Genomic DNA, 20,896 nt, shown 5'->3' with positions numbered 1-20,896 from the left:
CGTGTTCAGCGAATGTATATTTCAGCAATCTCAATGGGCATGTCTTCATTGCTAATGACCTCATCACCACAAAGCCTCAACTCGATATCATCTGTAGTTGGTTGAGGGAGTTGCTTGCAGAACCACGGTGGATTGTTGAACTCACAGCAAGTACTGGTACCCCCGCATCCCTGACCATCCCAGAGTGGATCATCAGAGTAGAAGATATTGAAACTAAACGCTTGCCGGCTTCCAGTTTCACAGAAGTAATCTTGACCGATGAAGGGAGGTACAACTCCAGTGTAGGGGAAGTCAGGTCTTGTGCAGGGACATACATAACTATTAGATCGAATTTCATCGACTGCATTAGCGAATGTCCAGATGTGCTGACGAGGCGACTGTCCGTGGGTTAGGCTCAAACCATCAACGTAAACATCATCAATGGATAAAGCTCTGTTATGGATTATGGATTGAAAGCATCTGAAGTTCCATCTTGATATGCAACAATTCGACCACACACTTTTGAATACTCCACCCCATAACTTGAAAAGGTAGTAGACAGACATCCTGGTGCATGTCTGCCGCAAGTACGCAGTGGTGGTTTTGTCCTTCTTATAAATCTCAATCCCTCTGTGCAGTTTTGGTTGGGATCGGTCATGTCAAGGTTGGCCACCCTCATCCATCCTCCTGCAGTGTTGCAGTTACAGCTTGTTCGATTCATGTCACAGTAGACCTGAACAGGAGAGCTAGTAGTGTTAGTGGCAATCCAGTATTCTCCAGATGGCCGGTCTTGAGGGATGTCACTACAAGAGCTTGCTGGGTTGTTGATTGTTCCAAGATAAAGTGGTTCCAGTTCTTTAAGAATAGACTGTATGTCATTGAGATTTCTCCAAATATTTGTGTTTTGCTCGGAAATGTTGCTTGAAAGAGCTAGGATTGAATTACTGAGTTGACTGGATTGGTTCTTATTAGTACTGCTCAGCTGCTCAGAAAAGTTGTTTTGAAGGAGTAACATTGAATCACTGAGTTGAGCTTGTAGAATTTGAATCTATTGACTGGATTGGTTGTTCAGTTGCTCATTGGTAGATACTTGCTTATTAGTACTGCTCAGCTGCTCAGAAAAGTTGTTTTGAAGGAGTAAAATTGAATCACTGAGTTGAGCTTGTAGAGTTTGAATCTGTTGACTGGATTGGTTGTTCAGTTGTTCGTTCATGGACTGTATTTGCTTATTGGTACTGCTCATCTGATTCTTCAACTCTATATTGATGTACACAAGTGCTGCCACAGCTACCAACAGAGACAAAACAAAAGCTACTATGACAAGAATTGCAAACCGTTTTTTACCATTTTCATTTCTAGCCACTTCTTGCCTTATTCTCTTTGTGTTGCTTTTGTTTTCAATACTTTCGGTAGATTTAGTATCTCCAGCAGTATTATGCTCTATGTATCCAGTGTTCTCAACGGTACTGTACTCATTATCTGTTTGGGTGAGACTTCTCTGGTTGATATTGTAAGCAGTGTTTTCCTGCAATGCAGTGGCTGTGTTTCTCTTCTGTTGTTGGCGTGCACATCATCGTAGGCAGTGTTTAGCTCCATAATTCACTGTTGAAACTCTACCACTGACTTGATACAGAGAGGCTGTTTCTGTATATACAGACTCTGCTGTGTTTTATATACACTGCTAAAACACAGGCTGGGGTGTATGTTCACACCTTAAAAAGAGTACACCGTACCCTTTAAAAACTACACCCACCCATACAGGAGTATACACTATACCTCTCATCGGGTGTAAAATTACACCCATACAGTAAATGCATGCATGGGTGTGGATTTATAAATACAGACGTGCATGGATTTATAAATACATGCACACATAGATATATAAATACGGGCAATTTTTTTAATTTTGACACATTTGGCATCCCATAATTATAGCTGCCTTGTCCCATTCTTTTATGGCTATCGAGCTAGCAATTTGTTCGTATATATATAAGATGAGATAATTCGTGAAGTATAGCTCAAGTGTGATCGAACACTATAGTACGCTTCCTTTATATATTATACCAGTGAGTGTTCCACCCGCACACCAAATTTATTTGTTGCCTTCTTACAAAGGAATTGCAGTGCCATGCAAAATGACCTTTGATACCTGAGCCCATGCACTCTCCACCCCTTGACCCAATACCTCAAATCGTTAATCATTTTATAGGGACATTTACTTTCTAATTCCAGCCACCAAAAACAGTACCAATTTTATGCAGCAAGGTTTCTATGCTGGTTGTATAAGGCAACAAAGTAGTTATTACACATGGCAATAACATAATTATGAGCTGTTTATTGGCCCGGTATTTATATAGGAAATTGTGGTCAAGGCTCATAATTATAATATCCATTTAATAACTATATAATATATGTACCGCTGTCTCCCGCTTGCTTATTGTTAATATACTCAGTGAAATTAGACAATGCTCTATTAGATGTATCTACTTTTGCAAGGCTCATGCATGTAATTATAGTTCTATTGAATCATTCATATATTTCATATCAATTAAGCATATCAATTTGCAAGGTATTAATGGCATGCAGTCTCTGATTTCTTAATAGGAGGAAAGAAACCAGAGACACACGCCTATATTATAGCTTTGAAGAAAGAAACCAGAGACTGCCTGTTATATATAGCTTTGCGGAAAGAAACCAGAGACTGCTTATAGTTTTGCAGAGAGAACCTCTCTGGTTTCTCTCTGCAAAGCTATAAGCAGTGTCTGGTTTCTTTCCGCAAAGCTATATATAAGAGGCATAGCTTTGCAGAGAGAACCTCTCTGGTTTCTCTCTGCAAAGCTATATATAAGCAGTCAGAACCTCTCTGGTTTCTCTCTGCAAAGCTATAAGCAGTCTCTGGTTTCTTTCCGCAAAGCTATATATATAAGAGGCATAGCTTTGCAGAGAGAACCTCTCTGGTTTCTCTCTGCAAAGCTATAAGCAGTCAGAACCTTTCTGGTTTCTCTCTGCAAAGCTATAAGCAGTCTCTGGTTTCTTTCCGCAAAGCTATTAAGCAGTAGTGATTTGCCACTATCTGGTAAGAGAAGGGGCGGGGTGCATATAGTTATAAAATCCACAAAGTTATGCATGATAAACACTCATGAGTTCATAATACTCTATCTCTGTTTGCCTTTGCTTTTGCCGCCTCCCTCCCTTGTTTCGTTAGGGCGGTATAAAACACCTCTTTCCTAGGTCTGGGGTTAACAGACTACTCAGTTGTTCAGCACATTTTTAGCCCCGCTGTTCTAAAGTGAGTATTCATGTACCACTATAGTTTCACTCATTAATATTATTTGCACGGGCATCCGGCAATAGCGACTAAACAAGTTTGCTGCATGGTTTAAGTATAAACAGCTCTGTAAAAAAGTTAGGTAGGGAATAATTGCTACAATAATGCTATCATAATATTATTTTTAGACTGCATGCTATTATTCAGTTTCTATACTCCATTGATCTAGCGCTAACTATTATTATAGTGTATATACTAATGAAAACATGTTCAGCGAACGTACATCTCTATTATCTCAATGGGCGTGTCTTCATCTAGAAGAGCTTTATCACCACAAATCCTCAACTCGATATTGTCTATAGTTGGTTGAGGGAGTTGCTTGCAGAACCACGGTGGATTGTTAAACTCACAGCAAGTACTGGTACACCCGCATCCCTGACCATCCCAGAGTGGATCATCAGGGTAGAATATAAAACTAAATGCGTGTCGACTTCCAGTTTCACAGAAGTAGTCTTGACCGATGAAGGGAGGTACGACTCCAGTGTAGGGGAGGTCAGGTCTTGTGCAAGGACATGTCACTCTATCGGATCGAACTTCATCAAGTGCATTAGCAAATGTCCAGATGTGCTGACGAGGCGACTGGCCATGGGTTAGGCTCACACCATCAACGTAAACATCATCAATAGATAAATTTCTGTTGGAGAAATATGGGTCAAAAGCATCCGGTGAACTATTTTGATAGGCAATGATTCGACCACAAACTTTTGAGTACTCCACCCCATAAGTTGAATAGGTAGTGGAAGTACATCCTGGTCCTTCCACTCGGCCACAAGTACGCAATGGTGGTTCTTCCCTGGTTACCTGTCCGAATCCAGCTGGGCAGTTTTGGTTGGGATCAGTCATGTCAAGGTTGGCCACCCTCATCCATCCTCCTGTAGTGTTGCAGCTACAGCTTGTTCGATTCATGTCACAGTAAACCTGAGCAGGAGAGCTAGTACGGTCAGTGGCAATCCAGTATTCTCCAGATGGTCGGCCTTGAGAGGAGATGTCACTACAAGAGCTTGCTGGATCATCAAATGTTCCTATTGGAGGAGGTATCTCGGTAGTTGCAGCTGGTTCCGTTGGAGGGTCGGTAGTTGCAGCTGGTTCTGTTGGAGGGTCAGTAGTTGCAGTTGGTTCTGTTGGAGGGTCGGTAGTTGCAGCTGGTTCTGTTGGAGGGTCGGTAGTTACAGCTGGTTCTGTTGGATGGTCGGTAGTTGCAGCTGGTTCCGTTGGAGGGTCGGTATTTACAGCCTCACACTTTTGTTTAACTGCAAATTTTATAGATCAACAAAAATTCAACCCTATTGATCTACATACCAAGTTGTTCCAGTGAAGCGCTAATTGATGTCAATGAGTTCTCCAAAGTTTGTCTTATCCTTCTGATGTCCTCTTTGACCTCCGAGTCCCCAGAGCATGAAGACTGTCTCACGTAGCAGGTGCTGGGTTGGTTCCAGGCTGACCCCAGACCAAGGAGAGAGCAGATCATCAACAGTTGAAATGCCATGATTATTACAAATGCACTGATGTCTTTTTAATTATCGTCACTTTAGTTCTAGATCTGTACATGTAATTATCATTAATAGAGTTAGATAGCTTGTGAACTGATAGTCTATAGCTGTTATAGCAAGTGCACTTGTGTGCCAAACTAATCGGCTGTTATTAATTACCTCATGTATGAACTGGCTTGCATACACACATTAGGCCACTCCAAGTGATACTCTGGTTTCTGGTCCACCGCCCGCATCAGATTTTATTCTTGGATTTCTATCTCATTATTTCTACTACGCATGCGCAGAATGGTCCATGTGGTACAAAATAGTGTGATAATGATATTCATTTGCAAAATAATGAGTTCATAAGGTGAAATTGATAATGACATAATGAGAAACGCCCCCCGCCCGCATGCAATTAGAAAAACTTCAGGACCAGAAACCAGAGTGTCACTTGGAGTGGCCTTATAGTATAGTCGTCGTAATGACCTAACATTTTTGTTGGGGACTGCATAGCGAGAAATCCATCCTTAATTTTTTGAGTGGATTCTCATTAACCTTCCATTAACGTTTGTCTGTTACACACTGTTATTCATTTCACCACATTAAATTTTGACTTGTATACCATCTGCTGTTGCCAGTTGAAGGTAATGGTCCAACACAACTATTAATTAAGACGAATGCCTTACAACGAGATCAACTTTCATAAGACCAACTCCCACGAAATCCTTTTTCTTAGAAGAGCAACTTTGTATGACGTTAACTACATGTCAGTAGATCAGAATCAACTCGTAACAGTACACTTAGAGTGTGATGGTAAATGTGCCTTGCTATAATGACAATGTGACATTTGAGAAGCAGAAAACTTGATACATAACTATGGTCACAGTCAGTTAATACAAAATGCAGTGCAAATAGTTGTTGAGCAACACACGAGATAAACTTTTATAAGATCATTTCTTACATGACGTTAACTGCATGATGTCAGTATAGATCAACTCTCATATAGAATCAATTAACTCTTTAAGGTCAGCTCAACCCCTGAAATCAACTGAACTCTTGAAATCCAGAAATTGAATAACTGAAGGAGTTGTTGACATTCTCTTTTCAGCTAATTTATATAGCTCATGCCCGAAAGTTTAAATAAAATTTGTTTTTAAGCAAGGTATTAAGTAAGACTATGCTGAGGGATGGCTGTCGTATACCTATACTGCACAAAGTCATGAGTTAATTTGTTTTTAGCTCTAAATGTTCTATGAGTATATTCACCGTTCATTTTTACCCGATGCGCGTGGGCGGCCACGGGTATAGTAGTCTGTTGGTTTGTTACCCGAGGCGCGTGGGCGGCCACGGGTATAGTAGTCTGTTGGTTTGTTTTTACCCGAGGCGCGCGTGGGCGGCCACGGGTATAGTAGTCTGTTGGTTTGTTACCCGAGGCGCGTGGGCGGCCACGGGTATAGTAGTCTGTTGGTTTGTTTGTTACCCGAGGCGCGTGGGCGGCCACGGGTATAGTAGTCTGTTGGTTTGTTACCCGAGGCGCGCGTGGGCGGCCACGGGTATAGTAGTCCGTTGGTCTGTTTGTTTGTTTGTAATGTGTGAGTCTACTCACCTGCATGCCATGGCACTGCGTTTACAGCATGGATAGCCTTCATACAACAAGTTATTAATTTTAATAGTGGCAGAATTTCATGTTAAACCTTCGTTGTCAAATAAAAACGAGCAAAAGCTAAGAAGCTTGTGACTGGGTCTGCTTACCTGGATGCTCTAGCACTGCGTTTACAGCATGGGTAGCCTCCACACAACAAGTCAGTACTTCTAATAGTGGCAGCTTTCGGTGTTAAAGCTTCGTTGTCTAATAAAAGCGAGCAAAATGTAGCTTGAACAGAACTTGCACATGCGTTACTTATAACTGAAGTGATCCTGTACCAGGTCCAGAAACAATGGAACAGGGTCACTAAAGTAGAAAGCTGTATATACCAGGAACAATATTGGAACAGGGTCACTAAACCAGAAAGCTTGCTTTAGCTGACTGGGATCCATGCAGGACCTGGAGCCATACTTCTCTGAGACTCCATGCTTCTTTGCTGTGATCCTAATCCACAGTGCATATATTTATAGTACTACTACCTGTTCTCAAATGTTTCAGCATGCCTCCAGTCTGGTTTAGTTTTATTGCTCCTGAGTTGCTGTGCAAGTCATGCATGATGATGATAACAACATCACTATATGCACTGCATTATATCAGTCTTCTGGTTTCTTTATAATCATGTCACCAGCCAAGGGTTTGCACTTTAGTGCTCTAGTTTGTCTGTTTGTTTGTTTGTCACGAGAATCTCTACTCACCTGGATGCCATAGCGCTGCGTTTGCAGCATGGATAGCCTTCACACAACAGTATCTTGATTTAAATAGTGGCAGATTTTGATGTTAAAGTTTCTTTGTCGAATAAAAGCGAGCAAAAGCTAAACTTGCCCGTTGGCAGCTGCTAACTACACGCGGCCTTTATTCGAGATACCCAATTTACATTGTGATTTTTCCACATGGGTTACTTACAGCTGAATTGATCCTGTACCAGGAACAATGGAACAGGGTCACTAAGAAGAAAGCTAGAATTATCTACCTCTGCTGACTACATATTTGCAGCTGAAGTGATCCTGTACCAGGAACAATAAAAGCTAAAATTGTGACTGGTTGCTGGATCCTATATACTCCAGCCTGGCAGGACTCTCTCTAAGCCTAAGACTCCAGGCTTCTTTGCTGTGATCCCAGTCCACAGTGCATGTCTCATGTGACATGTACCACTCAATGTTTCAGCATGCCATGCCTCCAGTGTTTAGCTATTGAGTTGCTGTGCTGGTCATACATGCTACATGCACTGCATTATCTTTATTATCATGTCACCAGCCGAGGGTTTGCACTTTAGTGCTCTAGTTTGTTTGTTTGTTTGTTTGTCACAGGTATATCTACTCGCCTGGATGCCACAGCACTGCGTTTACAGCATGGATAGCCTTCACACAACAATATCTTGATTTAAATAGTGGCAGATTTTGCTGTTAAAGCTTCTTTGTCGAGCAAAAGCTAAGAAGCTTGAATAAGCTTGTGACTAGGTCTGCTTACCTGGATGCTCTAGCACTGCGTTTACAGCATGAGTAGCCTCCACACAACAAGTTAGTACTTTTGATAGTGACAGCTTTCGGTGTTAAAGCTCCTTTGTCTAATAAAAGCGAGCAAAATGTAGCTTGAACAGAACTTGCACATGCGTTACTTATAACTGAAGTGATCCTGTACCAAGAAAACGATGGAACAGGGTCACTAAAGTAGAAAGCTGTATATACCAGGAACAATGGAACAGGGTCACTAAAGTAGAAGCTTGAATTATAGCTCCTGCTGCTGACTGGGATCCTACTCCATGCAGAACCTGGAGCCATACTTCTCTGAGACTCCAGGCTTCTTTACTGTGATCCTAATCCATAGTGCATATATCTATAGTACCACTACCTGTTCTCAAATGTTTCAGCATGCCTCCAGTCTGGTTTAGTTTTATTGCTCCCGAGTTGCTGTGCAAGTCATACATGATAACAACATCACTATATGCACTGCATTATATTTCTGGTTTCTTTTTAATCATGTCACCATGTACCAGCCGAGGGTTTGCACTTTAGTGCTCTAGTTTGTTTGTTTGTCTGTTTGTCACGAGTATATCTACTCACCTGGATGCCATAGCGCTGCGTTTGCAGCATAGGTAGCCTTCACATAACAATATCTTGGTTTAAATAGTGGCAGATTTTGATGTTAAAGCTTCTTTGTCGAGCAAAAGCTAAGAAGCTTAAATAAGCTTGTGACTAGGTCTGCTTACCTGGATGTTCTAGCACTGCGTTTACAGCATGAGTAGCCTCCACACAACAAGTTAGTACTTTTGATAGTGGCAGCTTTCGGTGTTAAAGCTTCTTTGTCTAATAAAAGCGAGCTTGAACAGAACTTGCACATGTGTTACTTATAACTGAAGTGATCCTGTACCAAGAACGATGGAACAGGGTCACTAAAGTAGAAAGCTGTATATACCAGGAACAATGGAACAGGGTCACTAAAGTAGAAGCTTAAATTATAGCTCCTGCTGCTGACTTAGTTGGGCGGAGCCCGACCGTCCCTGACGGGAGGTCGGGGGATACGCTTATATAGGATTTGTACTTGTGTATTATGTAATACTGCTTGGAGCATCATGAAATAATCATTTTAAGTGGGTGTTAAACGCAATATGCACCGCACTGCAACACACTGGCTGGCACTGAAAACAACATGACTTTGCTACTAAATTAAGAATGGCCCAAGTGCTACAATGTTTTGGATGTGGGGATGAGCTATCAAGGCCTGGTAACAGGAGAGCTCTTGATGGTCCAGCTGGAAAGGAAGTGTTGGATCTGTGGACAATGCTACTGGAGAATGAGGAAGAACAGATGTGTGCTGATGTCGACATTAACAGTATTGTAAATGGAGTGATAAAAACAGATTGCCCAAAATGTGCAGGAAATGTTTCGGTAGATATAGCAGCTTTCTTGAAGCACAGGTAATAATGAAAATAAAATTTGTAATTAGCTGAAAGAAGTAACTAAGTCTTAGGTCACACTGTCCACATAAACATGACTTAGAACAAATATCACAGCACAAGCAATTGAAACCGAGATCAACATGTTTGTAATTGTCAATATTTCGGAAAAGACTATCCCTTCTACAATCTGTAGTGTTGAAGTTTGAAGCATAATTATTCTTTAATCTCATTATTAACTTGATGGTAAATTCTTGCCTTTAAAAGGGTTACACGTGATGGTTTACCATCTCGACCTGCTCTACCAGTCTCTTGTACATAGCTACTGATATCGTCTGACAGGCCAACATGAATGATTTACCAAATGTTGGGACAATCAACACCCATACCAAATGCCATAGTAGCTACAACAATGCGAAGATTGCCATCACCCTTAAATAAACGAATGATTTCAGATTTATGGGCTGGATCAGTGACACTTGTAAACATGTCCACGAGGTGAAATTCAGGAAGATCAGGTGCATCATCAGGATTTGTGAATGCAGCTCCAAGGTAATCCTTAAAGAAGAGGTACATGTCACCACACACTCCAAAAGAACGTCCATATATGATTGTTTTGGGAAACTTGTTTCTCTCGATTACCAATTTCTGGGCCAAGTTTTGGAATGTCTCTGGTATACTTTTGAACAATCCAACAGCATAAATCAAATTTGGGATTACTGGGACTCTCGTAATGACAAATGGGTTTCTTAGGCCAACAATACGAGAAATGAATGAAATGTCACTTCGGGTAGCTGTTGCTGTTAGCGCCATCACATGAACTGATGTTGGAATGAGGCTGCGCACTTCTCTAATTCTCAACAGCATTTGCCTGAAAGTCTCACCCCTGCAATAATATTATTGGTACACATGTTAATAAAAAACAATGAGTCAAATACATACCATTTCTTCTCATCGATTATCAAAGCCTTGAGTCTATTAGCATACACATCTCCCCCCAGAAGTCTTCTCCAATGCTTCTTGCTGATGATCATTTCAGGTGTAAAGAATACTAGCTGATACTTTCCATGGAAGATCGCATCCATTGTAGCTGCATCAGACATCTCGCCCGAGACATATGTGCTAGATGCCTTTAGAACAATAGATGGCTACCTATATATAGAATAAAAGCATCCAGCTTAGAATGATCTAGTTACGTGTAAACAGCTCATATTCACATGTACGTATAATTATATGTATGTTCTATCTAGCCTTACATATCTGATCATGAATGATGGCCAGCAGAGGAGTGACTACTTACTACAATAGAATAACCTTTCTCCTTCTCCAATATTTTGTCAAATGCTGCAGGCAAACAAGCATAGCAAAGGCTCTTTCCAAATCCAGTAGGCAATACAGCAAGACATCTCTGCCTCTCAGAAAAGAAGTGACTACTTCCAAGCTCGTTAGCAGCTTCTGTAACTTTCTCCATTTTGCTCATGGCAGCTCCGCCCAGCTGCACACCCACCTAGCTAAGTGGGTGTTAACCAACCACTTGCAATACTGCAATCTGATTGGGCTGCACTCCTCAGTGCAGCAGTACAAATCCTATATAAGCGTGTCACCCGGCCACCCGTTGGGAACAGGTGCCGGGCTCCGCCCAGCTACTGCTGACTGGGATCCTACTCCATGCAGAACCTGGAGCCATACTTCTCTGAGACTCCAGGCTTCTTTACTGTGATCCTAATCCACAGTGCATATATCTATAGTACCACTACCTGTTCTCAAATGTTTCAGCATGCCTCCAGTCTGGTTTAGTTTTATTGCTCCTGAGTTGCTGTGCAAGTCATACATGATAACAACATCACTATAATTATGGACTGCATTATATTTCTGGTTTCTTTATAATCATGTCACCAGCCGAGGGTTTGCACTTTAGTGCTCTAGTTTATTGTAGTTTCACTCATGAGTTTGCATGGCCATGGGCATGGCAATATATAGCGACTCAATAAGTTTTGTTGCATGGGCAAATATGAACTGTTAATGCTTCAGCGGGCGAGGTTCCATCCAACCCAGTTAGCCTTGTGCTTACTACCCCCTTTCCAAACACACACAACACACTTCTTGTTGTACATTCTCAGCTACCAGTAACCTCATCTCTAGGCCGAGTTGTCTCTAAAATAACGTTAGGTTGCCAGGGACGAGGCTACTACCACAAGTGGTTGGGTTAGTTTGTGCACAATGAATCGAATGATGTTTGACCACCACGTACACTGTGCATGCGATCACAATATCATGTGACTTACTCCCTGCTATATTATATAGGTACCATCGGCTATGCTGAACTTCTCCTGGGATACCAGTAGTGGACCACCACCATGCATGCACAGCCACCGTTTTAACCTCTGAGTTACTGGCAAGGGTCCAGGAACTGTGATGACTCAGAAGTAGAAAAACTTGATTGTAATTATAGACTGTCATTGACTCTTTGTTTCATTTATATTATGCAGTGTAAGATATAGCTCAACCTTTCTATTTCAAGTGCATACTATAATCCCAGCTGATTGAATGATCATAATAACATACTTTTTACCTATTGTACCTATTGTACCATGTACAGTGAAACCTCGATTATTCCTCTGGAAATTTCTCTAGGACACATGCAGGTACTTTAAATGTTCATGTGCAAATAACAGCTGTTACTATGTAGCAAGTTTTATTTTCTGCGCATACATGTGCAGATGACCCGGCAGGTGTTCTTTTTAAGCAGGTGGATCGATGCGTGGTTATCTATTCGATTATCCAGCATATTCAGTTATCCGGCCTGCCTCAGGAACGTCCGGAAAATCGATTTTTATATTGGCCTCTGCATTTGTTATGTGATAAGGTCACATTCTGCGCGCTGTACATACATATCTGCGTTTAGTCCCGATCCCACGACTAGTTGTTCGCCTAATTGTGATAAAACGAAAACTCGGCCTGGGATCAAAGCTAATCTGTGTTCTGTAAAAGTGTGAGTTAGTTTTGTTGCATTATACCGGCCTAAGTTGACAGAACATTTTTAGCCACGCTGTTCTGAAGTGAGTACTCATGTACCACTATAGTTTCACTCATTTAATATTATTTGCACGGGCATCCGGCAATAGCAACTAAACAAGTTTCGCTGCATGCATGGTGTAAGTATAAACAGCTCAGTAAAAAAGTTAGGTAGGGAATTGCTATATAGCTATCATGTTTATAGCATCATCCAGTTTCTACTCTGAATGTGTAGTTCGAAAAAACGAAACTATATTCAGCGTAAATAGATCTCAACGAGCTCGATGGGTGTGTCTTCATTACCGATGCCAACATTAAAGAGCTTGCTGGGTTGTTAACGCCACCCAAACGAACTTGTTCAAGCTCTTCCACAATTAATCGTATATTTTCCAGTCTATTTTCTTGCTCGGAAAGGCTTTGCTGTAAAATCCCAGTGGTAGCACTTAACTGATCTTGTAGCCTTAGAAGCAATTGATTTGAGCTATTTAGCTGAGTTTGCTGACCTCCAAACTGCTCGTTGGAATTGTCTAGTTGAGATTGCACCAGCTGAAGGCTTTTGTTAAATGAATCTTTATCAGCTTGCAATATCTGGATAGACGTATTTAGTTGCACTTGCAATTCCGTGATCTTCATTTCAGATTGTCTGTTTGAGTTGATTAGTTGAGCCTCTAACATTTGAATTTGTCGTCTATATTATCAGTCAGCTGTTCAATTGCCTCTTTATAATTTGTAGAACAGATAGTCTGTCTCACGTAGCAGGTGCTGGGTTGGTTCCAGGGTGACCCCAGACCAAGGAGAGAGCAGATCATCAGCAGTTGATACTTCATTGTTAACGTGCCTCATGCATGCATATACACACTTTTTATACACACATTTATACCCGTCGTATATACTACCAGGGCGTGCATGCAATCAACTTTTGTGGGAAACTGCATGGCCTGAAATAACATATACTAGCTATACAAGCACGCATGCATGTGGACTGCACGCACACATTATATTGTATATGTATACCCATCGTATAGTACACATCTATAGTATCAACTTTTGTGGGAGATTTACATGGCCTGAAATAACATAATACGCCCTTGATAATAGTATACATAAATAGGCTTTTAGGCAGCATACATTGATGTACCACTCGTATAGTACACACCATGCTATAGTAATCACTAATGTCCTTAACATTTTCTGGGGGGCATGCATGGTTGGAAATAACATGTTTACACAAGGCCTTTAATCCGATTAAACCTATATCTGCGTTTGTGTAAGGGCCTAATCCGGGTTCTGATTAGTCAACCCAGCTCTATAGAGGTGTGGGTCAGACGTGGTGTAGTTGTGAGCAAACACAAAGCGCAAATTATTCATAGGTGTGTTTTACATGTGTGTGGGTGTTCCTATCATTAGCACGGTAGTGCTAATAGTAGGGTTGGGTCGAAAACAGCAAAAAGCCCCCCTCTGGATCTCACCCAAGACACAAGACACAGTTATTTTGAGTTTATATATCTGTTGCCCATATCATTTGTGACATTTGTGTGAAATATGAACCGGATCACTAACGGTATATATTCGCCTCCAACTTTTAATTGCTTCAGGAAGCGGGGGCGTAGCTTCATTGCATACTAACCGTAGTAGCTAAATGACCTTTGATCTTGGTGTGTTACTGCCGGGATGTGCGCTCACACATGGCATTCTGAGATCTTTGATAATCAATCCATCCATCCACTATCAGTATGTCTATCTTGAGCATGTCAACAGTGGTGGGAGGTGGGACAGGGGTATTATCAGTAGTAAAGGACTGCTTGCAACTACCTGCGACTGAGTCAGTTTTGTTACATTATACCGGCCTATAAATTATGGACAGAACATTTTTAGCCCCGCTGTTCTAAAGTGAGTATTCATGTACCACTATAGTTTCACTCATTAATATTATTTGCACGGGCATCCAGCATTAGCGACTAAACAAGTTTCGCTGCATGGTGTAAGTATAAACAGCTCAGTAAAAAAGTTAGGTATAGGGAATTACTACTATAATGCTATCATAATATTATTTCTAGACTGCATGCTATTATTCAGTTTCTATACTCTTAAATGTTCATTGATCTAGCGCTAACTATATAGTGCTAACGAAAACATGTTCAGCTAACATATATTTTGGCAATTTCAATTGGTGTGTCTTCTTAGGTAACCTTATATTTAACCAATATAGGAAACTTCCGAATAACAGACAAAACCTCCTGCACCAATTAACTTTTCCATTATATTCCGAGGTTCCACTGTATAGCCCCAGTTGTTCTAAGTAATAAAGTAATATACCATTATAGTTTCACTCATAATTATTTGCATGGGCATGAAAATAGTGACTAAATAAGCTTCCCGACATGCATGCAAGTCAGTAAAAAAGTTTTGTCGGGAATTGCTACAGCTATCATGTTTATATTCAGTTTCTATACTCTGAATGTGTAGTTCTAGAAAAAAACTAAACTATATTCAGCGTACATAGATCTCGACGAGCTCGATGGGTGTGTTTTCATTACTAAAGTTGTGATCAAAACAAAGCCTCAACTCGATATCGTCTGTAGTTGGTAGAGGGAGTTGCTTGCAGAACCACGGTGGATTGTTGAACTCACAGCAAGTACTGTTACTCCCGCATCCCTGACCATCCCAGACTGGATCATCGCGGTAGAATATAAAGCTAACTGCTTCTCTACTTCCAGTTTCACAGAAGTAATCTTGACCGATGAAGGGAGGTACAATTCCAGTGTAGGGGAGGTCAGGTCTTGTGCAGGGACATACATAATAAGTGGATCGAGTTTCATCAACTGCATTAGCAAATGTCCAGATGTGCTGACGAGGTGACTGACCATGGGTTAGGCTTACACCATCAACGTAACCATCATCAATAGATCTAGCTCTGTCACGGAAATATGGATGAAAAGCATCCGGAGTACCACTTTGATAGGCAATGATTCGACCACAAACTTTTGAATACTCCACCCCATAAGTTGAATAGGTAGTGGAAGTACATCCTCTTTCCCCTCTGCCACAAGTACGCAATGGTGGTTGGTCCCTGTTCACCTGTCCGAATCCAGCTGGGCAGTTTTGGTAGGGATTGGTCATGTCAAGGTTGGCTACCCTCATCCATCCTCCTGTAGTGTTGCAGCTACAGCTTGTTCGATTCATGTCACAGTAAACCTGAGCAGGAGAGCTAGTACGGTCAGTGGCAATCCAGTATTCTCCAGATGGTCGGCCTTGAGAGGAGATGTCACTACAAGAGCTTGCTGGATCATCAAATGTTCCTATTGGAGGAGGTATCTCGGTATTTGCAGCTGGTTCCGTTGGAGGGTCGGTAGTTACAGCTGGTTCTGTTGGAGGGTCGGTAGTTGCAGCTGGTTCCGTTGGAGGGTCGGTAGTTACAGCTGGTTCTGTTGGAGGGTCGGTAGTTGCAGCTGGTTCTGTTGGAGAGTCTGTAGTTGCAGCTGGTTCTGTTGGAGGGTTGGTATTTACAGCCTCACACTTTTGTTTAACTGCAAATTTTATAGATCAACAAAAATTCAACCCTATTGATCTACATACCAAGTTGTTCCAGTGAAGCGCTAATTGATGTCAATGAGCTCTCTAAAGTTTCTCTTATCCTTCTGGTGTCCTCTTTGACCTCCGAGTCCCCAGAGCATGAAGACTGTCTCACGTAGCAGGTGCTGGGTTGGTTCCAGGCTGACCCCAGACCAAGGAGAGAGCAGATCATCAACAGTTGAAATGCCATGATTATTACAAATGCACTGATGCCTTTTTAATTATCGTCACTTTAGTTCTAGATCTGCACATGTAATTATCATTAATAGAGTTAGATAGCTTGTGAACTGATAGTCTATAGCTGTTATAGCAAGTGCACTTGTGTGCCAAACTAATCGGCTTTTATTAAAATTGTTACTTGCCTCATGTATGAACTGGCCTGCATACACACATTTATAGTCGTCGTAATGACCTAACGTTTTTGTTGGGGACTGCATAGCGAGAAATAACTCCTTAATTTTTTGAGTGGATTCTAAATTAAGACGAATGCCTTACAATGAGATCAAATTTCATAAGACCAACTCCCACGAAATCCTTTTTCCTACAAGAGCAACTTTGTATGACGTTAACTACATGTCAGTAGATCAACTCTCATAGAATCAACTCGTAACAGTACACTTAGAGTGTGATGGTAAATGTGCCTTGCTTTTCTTTTCCTGGCAATCCTAGCAACGTTCACATTGCAAATGTTTTTTTAGTTTGAAAAATTAAGATTACATAGAATAACACTTGTCTCATGTATGAACTGGCCTGCATACACACATTTATAGTCGTCGTAATGACCTAACGTTTTTGTTGGGGACTGCATAGCGAGAAATACCTCCTTAATTTTTTGAGTGGATTCTCATTAACCTTCCATTAACGTTTGTCTGTTACACACTGTTATTCATTTCACCACATTAAATTTTGACTTGTATACCATCGATCTGCTGTTGCCAGTTGGAGTAATGTTTTAACACAACTAATAATTAAGACAAATGCCTTACAACGAGATCAACTTTCATAAGACCAGCTCCCACAAAATCCTTTTTCTTACAAGAGCAACTTTGTATGACGTTAACTACACGTCAGTAGATCAACTCTCATAGAATCAACTCGTAACAGTACACTTAGAGTGTGATGGTAAATGTACCTTGCTATAATGACAATGTGACATTTGAGAAGCAGGAAACTTGTTACATAATTATGGTCACAGTCAGTTAATACAAAATGCAGTGCAAACAGTTGTTGAGCAACATGCACACAAGATAAACTTCCATAAGATCATTTCTTATATGAGGTTAACTGCATGTCAGTAGACCAACTCTCATAGAATCAATTAACTCTTTAAGGTCAGCTCAACCCCTGAAGTCAACTGAACTCTTGAAATCCAGAAATTGAATAACTGAAGGAGTTGTTGACATTCTCTTTTCAGCTAATTTATAGCTCATGCCCGGAAGTTTAAGTAAGGTTTTGTTTTTAATTAGCAAGGTATTAAGTAAGCTAGACTATTCAGACCATGCTGAGGGATGGCTGTCGTATACCTATACACTACACAAAGTCATGAGTTAATTTGCTACAAATGTTCTATGAGCCATTCATTTTTTATTGTAGCTTCACTCATGAGTTTGCATGGCCATGGGCATGGCAATATAGCGACTCAATAAGTTTTGTTGCATGGGCAAATATGAACTGTTAATGCTTCAGCGGGCGAGGTTCCATCCAACCCAGTTAGCCGTGTGCTTACTACACCCTTTCCAAACACACACAACACACTTCTTGTTGTACATTCTCAGCTACCAGTAACCTCATCTCTAGGCCGAGTTGTCTCTAAAATAACGTTAGGTTGCCAGGGACGAGGCTACTACCACAAGTGGTTGGGTTAGTTTGTGCACAATGAATCGAATGATGCTTGACCACCACGTACACTGTGCATGCGATCACAATGATCATGTGACTTACTCCCTGCTATATTATATAGGTACCATCGGCTATGCTGAACTTCTCCTGGGATACCAGTAGTGGACCACCACCACAGCTACTGTTTTTAACCTCTGAGTTACTGGCAAGGGTCCAGGAACTGTGATGACTCAGAAGTAGAAAAACTTGATTGTAATTATAGACTCTTTGTTTCATTAATTTATTATGCAGTGTAAGATAGCTCAACCTTGTGCATACTATAATCCAAGCTGATTGAATGATCATAATAACATATACTTTTTACCTGTTGTACCATGTACAGTGAAACCTCGATTATTCCTCTGGAAATTTCTCCAGGACACATGCAGGTACTTTAAATGTTCATGTGCAAATAACAGCTGTTACTATGTAGCAAGTTTTATTTTCTGCGCATACATGTGCAGATGACCCGGCAGGTGTTCTTTTTAAGCAGGTGGATCGATGCGTGGTTATCTATTCGATTATCCAGCATATTCAGTTTTCCGGCCTGCCTCTGGAACGTCCGGAAAATCGATTAATATATTGGCCTCTGCATTTGTTATGTGATAAGGTCACATTCTGCGCGCTGTACATACATATCTGCGTTTAGTCCCGATCCCACGACTAGTTGTTCGCCTAATTGTGATAAAAACGAAAACTCGGCCTGGGATCAAGGCTAATCTGCGTTCTGTAAAAGTGTGAGTTAGTTTTGTTGCATTATACCGGCCTAAGTTGACAGAACATTTTTAGCCACGCTGTTCTGAAGTGAGTACTCATGTACCACTATAGTTTCACTCATTTAATATTATTTGCACAGGCATCCGGCAATAGCAACTAAACAAGTTTCGCTGCATGGTGTAAGTATAAACAGCTCAGTAAAAAAGTTAGGTAGGGAATTGCTATATAGCTATCATGTTTATAGCATCATCCAGTTTCTACTCTGAATGTGTAGTTCGAAAAAACGAAACTATATTCAGCGTACATAGATCTCAACGAGCTCGATGGGTGTGTCTTCATTACCGATGCCAACATTACCACAAATCCTCAACTCGATATCGTCTGTAGTTGGTTGAGGGAGTTGCTTGCAGAACCACGGTGGATTGTTGAACTCACAGCAAGTACTGGTACCCCCGCATCCCTGACCGTCCCAGAGTGGATCATCAGGGTAGAATATAAAGCTAAATACTTCTCGACTTCCAGTTTCACAGAAGTAGTCTTGACCGATAAAGGGTGGTACAACTCCAGTGTAGTTGAGGTCAGGTCTTGTGCAGGGACACCTATGCATATTGGATCGAGTTTCATCAAGTGCACCAGCAAATGTCCAGATGTGCTGACGAGGTGACTGACCATGGGTTAGGCTCACACCATCAACGTAAACATAATCAATAGATAAAGCTCTGTTGGAGAAGTATGAATGAAAAGCATCCGGAGTACTATTTTGATATGCAATGATTCGACCACAAACTTTTGAGTACTTCACCCCATACGTTGAATAGGTAGCAGATACACATCCTACTGGTCCTTCCACTCGGCCACAAGTACGCAGTGGTGGTTCAGTCCTGGTTGCCAGTTGCAATCCCTCTGGGCAGTTTTGGTTGGGATCAGTCATGTCAAGGTTGGCCACCCTCATCCATCCTCCTGCAGTGTTGCAGCTACAGCTTGTTCGATTCATGTCACAGTAGACCTGAACAGGAGAGCTAGTACTGTCAGTGGCAATCCAGTATTCTCCAGATGGTCGGTCTTGAGAGATGTCACTACAAGAGCTTGCTGGGTTGTTAACGCCACCCAAACGAACTTGTTCAAGCTCTTCCACAATTAATCGTATATTTTCCAGTCTATTTTCTTGCTCGGAAAGGCTTTGCTGTAAAATCCCAGTGGTAGCACTTAACTGATCTTGTAGCCTTAGAAGCAATTGATTTGAGCTATTTAGCTGAGTTTGCTGACCTCCAAACTGCTCGTTGGAATTGTCTAGTTGAGATTGCACCAGCTGAAGGCTTTTGTTAAATGAATCTTTATCAGCTTGCAATATCTGGATAGACGTATTTAGTTGCACTTGCAATTCCGTGATCTTCATTTCAGATTGTCTGTTTGAGTTGATTAGTTGAGCCTCTAACATTTGAATTTGTTGGCTATGGCCGTCTATATTATCAGTCAGCTGTTCAATTGCCTCTTTATAATTTGTAGAACAGATAGTCTGTCTCACGTAGCAGGTGCTGGGTTGGTTCCAGGGTGACCCCAGACCAAGGAGAGAGCAGATCAACAGCAGTTGATACTTCATTGTTAACGTGCCTCATGCATGCATATACACACTTTTTATACACACATTTATACCCGTCGTATATACTACCAGGGCGTGCATGCAATCAACTTTTGTGGGAAACTGCATGGCCTGAAATAACATATACTGGCTATACAAGCACGCATGCATGTGGACTGCACGCACACATTATATTGTATATGTATACCCATCGTATAGTACACATCTATAGTATCAACTTTTGTGGGAGATTTACATGGCCTGAAATAACATAATACGCCCTTGATAATAGTATACATAAATAAGTTTTTAGCCAGCATACATTGATGTACCACTCGTATAGTACACACCATGCTAGTAATCACTAATGTCCTTAACATTTTGTGGGGGGCATGCATGGTTGGAAATAACATGTTTACACAAGGCCTTTAATCCGATTAAACCTATATCTGCGTTTGTGTAAGGGCCTACTCCGGGTTCTGATTAGTCAACCCAGCTCTATAGAGGTGTGGGTCAGACGTGGTGTAGTTGTGAGCAAACACAAAGCGCAAATTATTCATAGGTGTGTTTTACATGTGTGTGGGTGTTCCTATCATTAGCACGGTAGTGCTAATAGTAGGGTTGGGTCGAAAACAGCAAAAAGCCCCCCTCTGGATCTCACCCAAGACACAAGACACAGTTATTTTGAGTTTATATATCTGTTGCCCATATCATTTGTGACATTTGTGTGAAATATGAACCGGATCACTAACGGTATATATTCGCCTCCAACTTTTAATTGCTTCAGGAAGCGGGGGCGTAGCTTCATTGCATA

The 20,896-nt window shown here is 41.3% G+C and overlaps 5 protein-coding genes across 6 annotated transcripts in view; 1 reads left to right on the top strand and 4 right to left on the bottom strand.

Annotated features, from left to right (window-relative positions):
* Positions 1–18,002, top strand: part of LOC135336379 (UBX domain-containing protein 6-like) — a 28,517-nt gene extending 10,515 nt beyond the window's left edge. The window contains exon 10 of the mRNA XM_064532141.1: positions 17,869–18,002. Coding sequence (XP_064388211.1) covers positions 17,869–17,973 — 105 coding nt within the window. The 3' untranslated portion in view covers positions 17,974–18,002. The remainder of the gene's footprint in view (positions 1–17,868) is intronic.
* Positions 6–1,057, bottom strand: LOC135336383 (uncharacterized). Its single transcript, XM_064532145.1, has one exon. The coding sequence runs from the start codon at positions 543–545 to the stop codon at positions 6–8; it is 540 nt and encodes a 179-aa protein (XP_064388215.1). The 5' UTR covers positions 546–1,057.
* On the bottom strand, positions 3,276–5,145 carry LOC135336380 (uncharacterized). Of its 2 annotated transcripts, XM_064532143.1 has the most exons (3): positions 4,957–5,145; positions 4,607–4,847; positions 3,276–4,557 (listed from the first exon to the last, which is right to left on the bottom strand). In XM_064532143.1, exons 2-3 carry the CDS (start codon positions 4,791–4,793, stop codon positions 3,518–3,520), a joined length of 1,227 nt encoding a protein of 408 aa, XP_064388213.1. In that variant the 5' UTR covers positions 4,794–4,847; positions 4,957–5,145; the 3' UTR covers positions 3,276–3,517. The 2 variants fall into 2 exon arrangements, with proteins under 2 accessions (XP_064388213.1, XP_064388212.1); XM_064532142.1 differs by having other exon boundaries at positions 4,607–5,145.
* LOC135336382 (uncharacterized) lies at positions 14,695–16,098 on the bottom strand. The gene is made up of 2 exons (XM_064532144.1): positions 15,912–16,098; positions 14,695–15,862 (listed from the first exon to the last, which is right to left on the bottom strand). Exons 1-2 carry the CDS (start codon positions 16,096–16,098, stop codon positions 14,826–14,828), a joined length of 1,224 nt encoding a protein of 407 aa, XP_064388214.1. The 3' UTR covers positions 14,695–14,825.
* Positions 18,003–18,688: 686 nt separating the features above from the next.
* On the bottom strand, positions 18,689–20,115 carry LOC135335766 (uncharacterized). Its single transcript, XM_064531314.1, has one exon. It carries the CDS (start codon positions 20,101–20,103, stop codon positions 18,799–18,801), a length of 1,305 nt encoding a protein of 434 aa, XP_064387384.1. The 5' UTR covers positions 20,104–20,115; the 3' UTR covers positions 18,689–18,798.
* Positions 20,116–20,896: the final 781 nt, after the last annotated feature.

Source organism: Halichondria panicea, chromosome 5 (assembly GCF_963675165.1).
Source record: "Halichondria panicea chromosome 5, odHalPani1.1, whole genome shotgun sequence".
Lineage (NCBI taxonomy): Eukaryota > Metazoa > Porifera > Demospongiae > Suberitida > Halichondriidae > Halichondria > Halichondria panicea.
The sequence above is the reverse complement of the archived record's forward strand: the minus strand, read 5'-3'. Positions and strand labels throughout refer to the sequence as shown.

Excerpts from the sequence above, each read along its gene's own strand:
- LOC135336380 (XM_064532142.1), bottom strand. The coding sequence starts at position 4,793 with ATGGCATTTCAACTGTTGATGATCTGCTCTCTCCTTGGTCTGGGGTCA. Across the intron at positions 4,558-4,606 it reads CGCTTCACTGGAACAACTTG|TTAAACAAAAGTGTGAGGCT; the intron begins GTATGTAGATCA and ends TAAAATTTGCAG.
- LOC135336383 (XM_064532145.1), bottom strand. The coding sequence starts at position 545 with ATGTCTGTCTACTACCTTTTCAAGTTATGGGGTGGAGTATTCAAAAGT.
- LOC135335766 (XM_064531314.1), bottom strand. The coding sequence starts at position 20,103 with ATGAAGTATCAACTGCTGTTGATCTGCTCTCTCCTTGGTCTGGGGTCA.
- LOC135336382 (XM_064532144.1), bottom strand. The coding sequence starts at position 16,098 with ATGGCATTTCAACTGTTGATGATCTGCTCTCTCCTTGGTCTGGGGTCA. Across the intron at positions 15,863-15,911 it reads CGCTTCACTGGAACAACTTG|TTAAACAAAAGTGTGAGGCT; the intron begins GTATGTAGATCA and ends TAAAATTTGCAG.